Source organism: Lepidothrix coronata, unplaced genomic scaffold (assembly GCF_001604755.1).
Source record: "Lepidothrix coronata isolate B3197 unplaced genomic scaffold, Lepidothrix_coronata-1.0 Scaffold502, whole genome shotgun sequence".
Taxonomy (NCBI): Eukaryota; Metazoa; Chordata; class Aves; order Passeriformes; family Pipridae; genus Lepidothrix; species Lepidothrix coronata.
Window position 1 is genome coordinate 1 of NW_016690682.1, and position 3,084 is coordinate 3,084.

Below are 3,084 nucleotides of genomic sequence, written 5' to 3' on the forward strand. Positions count from 1 at the left end.
CGGGAAAGGGAACAGAGCCCGCTCAGTGCAGAATTCCCGGCCCCATTCCGGCCTCATGGCATCCTGGGAATGGCCTGGGAATGGCCTGGGAATGGGGCTGGGAATGGCCTGGGATGGCACATCCCACATCCCATGGCTCCATTCCCATTCCCATCCCATCCCATCCCAGCTCCATTCCCATCCCAGCTCCATTCCCATCCCATCCCATCCCATCCCAGTTCCATTCCCATTCCCATCCCATCCCAGTTCCATTCCCATTCCCATTCCCATTCCCATTCCCATTCCCATTCCCGCTCCATTCCCATCCCATCCCAGCTCCATTCCCATCCCATCCCATCCCAGTTCCATTCCCATTCCCATCCCATCCCAGCTCCATCCCCATTCCCATTCCCATTCCCATTCCCATTCCCATTCCCATTCCCATTTCCATCCCAGCTCCATTCCCATCCCATCCCAGCTCCATTCCCATCCCATTCCCATGGAGGCTCTAGAGATGGACTGGGATGGATTTGGGATCACGGGATAGGGATGGATTTGGGATCCTGGGACAGGGATGGATTTGGGATCCCGCGATAGGGATGGATTTGGGATCCCGGGATAGGGATGGTTTTGGGATCCCGGGATACGGATGGATTTGGGATTCTGGGATACGAAATGGATTTGGGATCCTGGGATAGGGATGGATTTGGGATCCTGGGATAGGGATGGATTTGGGATCCCAGGACAAGCCTGGACAGGTCTCCTCAAGCCAAACTTCCAGGTGGGAATGTTCCTCCCAACCAGATCCCTTTCCCCATGGATTCCCTGCAGCTCCAGGGGCATCCCAGGAGGGGGTTTTCCCGGGCTTTCCATGGGATTTCCCTGGGATTTACATGGGAATGGCCCAGTCCTGGACGTGCTGCCGGAAGCGACACTCGTAGTTGAAGATCCGGTGGCTCCGGGCGACCTTTTCCACCCGGGAGCTGAAGAGGAGCCGGAAAAAGCAGCGGTTGATCCAAGGAACCAGAGCGGGAATGAAGGTGCTGCCGGGAGAGAGAGCAGGAGCTGAGATCCCACCGGGACTGGGATCCAACCGGGATTGGGATCCCGGGATAGGTTGGCTGGGAAGAGCCCTTAAATCCCATCCCATTCCAAGTTCAGGGACACCTCCCGCTATCCCAGGAATGGCACTTTGGACCCTCTGGCAGTGCCCGACGTGGCCCCAATCCCACTTTTCCCTGGTTTTGGAGCCCATCCCGCCTCTCCCGGGCCTCTCCCGCTTCCCAGGTGAGCCTCCAGCACTCGGATGGATCGGATCCCTCGGGATATTCCCAAATTTTTCCCAAAAAAAACCCCCTTTCCAGCTGCAATTCCACGTCCCCTCGGGGCTGGGAAAAGCTCCTCCGGGAATGTTGGGATCCCATCCCTGCAGGGCTGGAAAATCCCTGCGGATGCGGCCCCTCGGTGATCCCGAAGGGCTTTTCCAGCCGGGACAATTCCCGGATTTCCGAGGCCGCCAGAGGGCGCTGCAGCCCCAGCCACCGATCCCGGCCACGGGAAATCTTGGGAAAAACCCCAAGGAATTCCTCCTTCCCCAGGGATGGGGAAGCTCCAGGTGACATCCCGCCCTTTCCCACCTTCCCGGGCAATCCCAGGGAATCAGGGAACAGAGTGGGCTGAGGCCAATCCTGGAAAATCCCACCTGATCCAGAGCAGGAATTCCAGCAGGTAATATCCCACGGCGTAATCCCAAATCCAGCTGGAGGAGGAGCAGGGAGGCTGCAAATCCAAGAGGAGAGGGGACAGGATGGAAGTCAGGGAAGAGCAGGATTTGGGAGGGCGGGAATTTGGGAGCACGGAGCGGGAGCGGGATCGGTCCGGGAGCAGGGATTGAATCCCAGCATTCCCGGAATTTCTGCCCCCTGATTTGTCCCGAGCATTCCAAGAGCTCGGAAAACCCTGGAATTCCCAGATTATGGGAAAAATTCCCATCCAGCTCCAAAAAGAGACCAGGATTTGTCCCGAGCATTTCAAGAGCTTGGAAAACCTTGGAATTCCCAGATTATGGGAACAACTCCCATCAATTCCCAAAAGAGACCAGGATACGTCCTGAACATTCCAAGAGCTTGGAAAACCCCGGGATTCCCAGATCATGGGAACAAGTCCCATCCATTCCCAAAAGGAGATGAGGATTTGTCCTGAGCATTCCAAGAACTTGGAAAACCCCAAATGATGGGAACAATTCCCATCCAGCTCCAAAAGGAGACCTGGATTTGTCCTGAGCATTCCAAGACCTTGGAAAATCCTGGGATTCCCAGATTATGACAACAATTCCCATTAAATTCCAAAAGGAGACCAGGACTTGTCCTGAGCATTCCAAGAGCTTGGAAAACCTTGGGATTCCCAGATTATGGGAACAACTCCCATCCATTCCCAAAAGAAGACCAGGATTTGTCAGGAAGATTCCAAAAGTTTGGAAAACCCTAAGATTCCCAGATTATGGGGACAAGTCCCATCCAGCTCCAAAAAGAGACCAGGATTTGTCCCGAGCATTCCAAGAGCTTGGAAAACCCTGGAATTCCCAGATTGTGGGAACAACTCCCATCCATTCCCAAAAGAGACCAGGATTTGCCACCAGCATTCCAAGAGCTTGGAAAACCCCAAATAATGGGAAGAGGTTCCATCCAGCTCCAAAAGGAGACCAGGATTTGTCCTGAACATTCCAAGAGCTTGGAAAACCCCAGGATTCCCAGATTATGGGAACAACTCCCATCCATTCCCAAAAGAGACCAGGATTTGTCCTGAACATTCCAAGAGCTTGGAAAACCCCGGGATTCCCAACCCTTTCCCAAGGAGACGCTTCCCTCCCCACGTTCCCGCCCCCGGAATTCCCGGGAATCCCTTGGGCCGTGCCTGATCCGTGGGATCCTGGTAGATGATCCGGACGTGGTCGCTGTGCGGGAACCACAGGAAGCGGAAATATTGGGAACGCTCCAGGTGCTCCTCCAGCTGCTCCAGCACCTGCAGGAAAAGCGGGATGTGGGGCCGGGATCCCGGGAAGGAGCATTCCCAGCCATCCCGGGAAGGAGCATTCCCAGCCATCCC

General features: G+C 55.4%; 1 protein-coding gene across 1 annotated transcript in view; it reads right to left on the minus strand.

Annotated features, from left to right (window-relative positions):
* Window positions 1-868: 868 nt before the first annotated feature.
* The window catches only part of LOC108510139 (L-gulonolactone oxidase-like), a 15,935-nt gene continuing 13,719 nt past the window's right edge, over window positions 869-3,084 (minus strand). Inside the window, exons 6-8 of the mRNA XM_017839828.1 lie at window positions 2,893-3,000; window positions 1,682-1,758; window positions 869-1,022 (exon numbers count right to left, since the gene is read on the minus strand). Of these exons, the coding sequence (XP_017695317.1) occupies window positions 869-1,022; window positions 1,682-1,758; window positions 2,893-3,000 (339 nt within the window). The remainder of the gene's footprint in view (window positions 1,023-1,681; window positions 1,759-2,892; window positions 3,001-3,084) is intronic.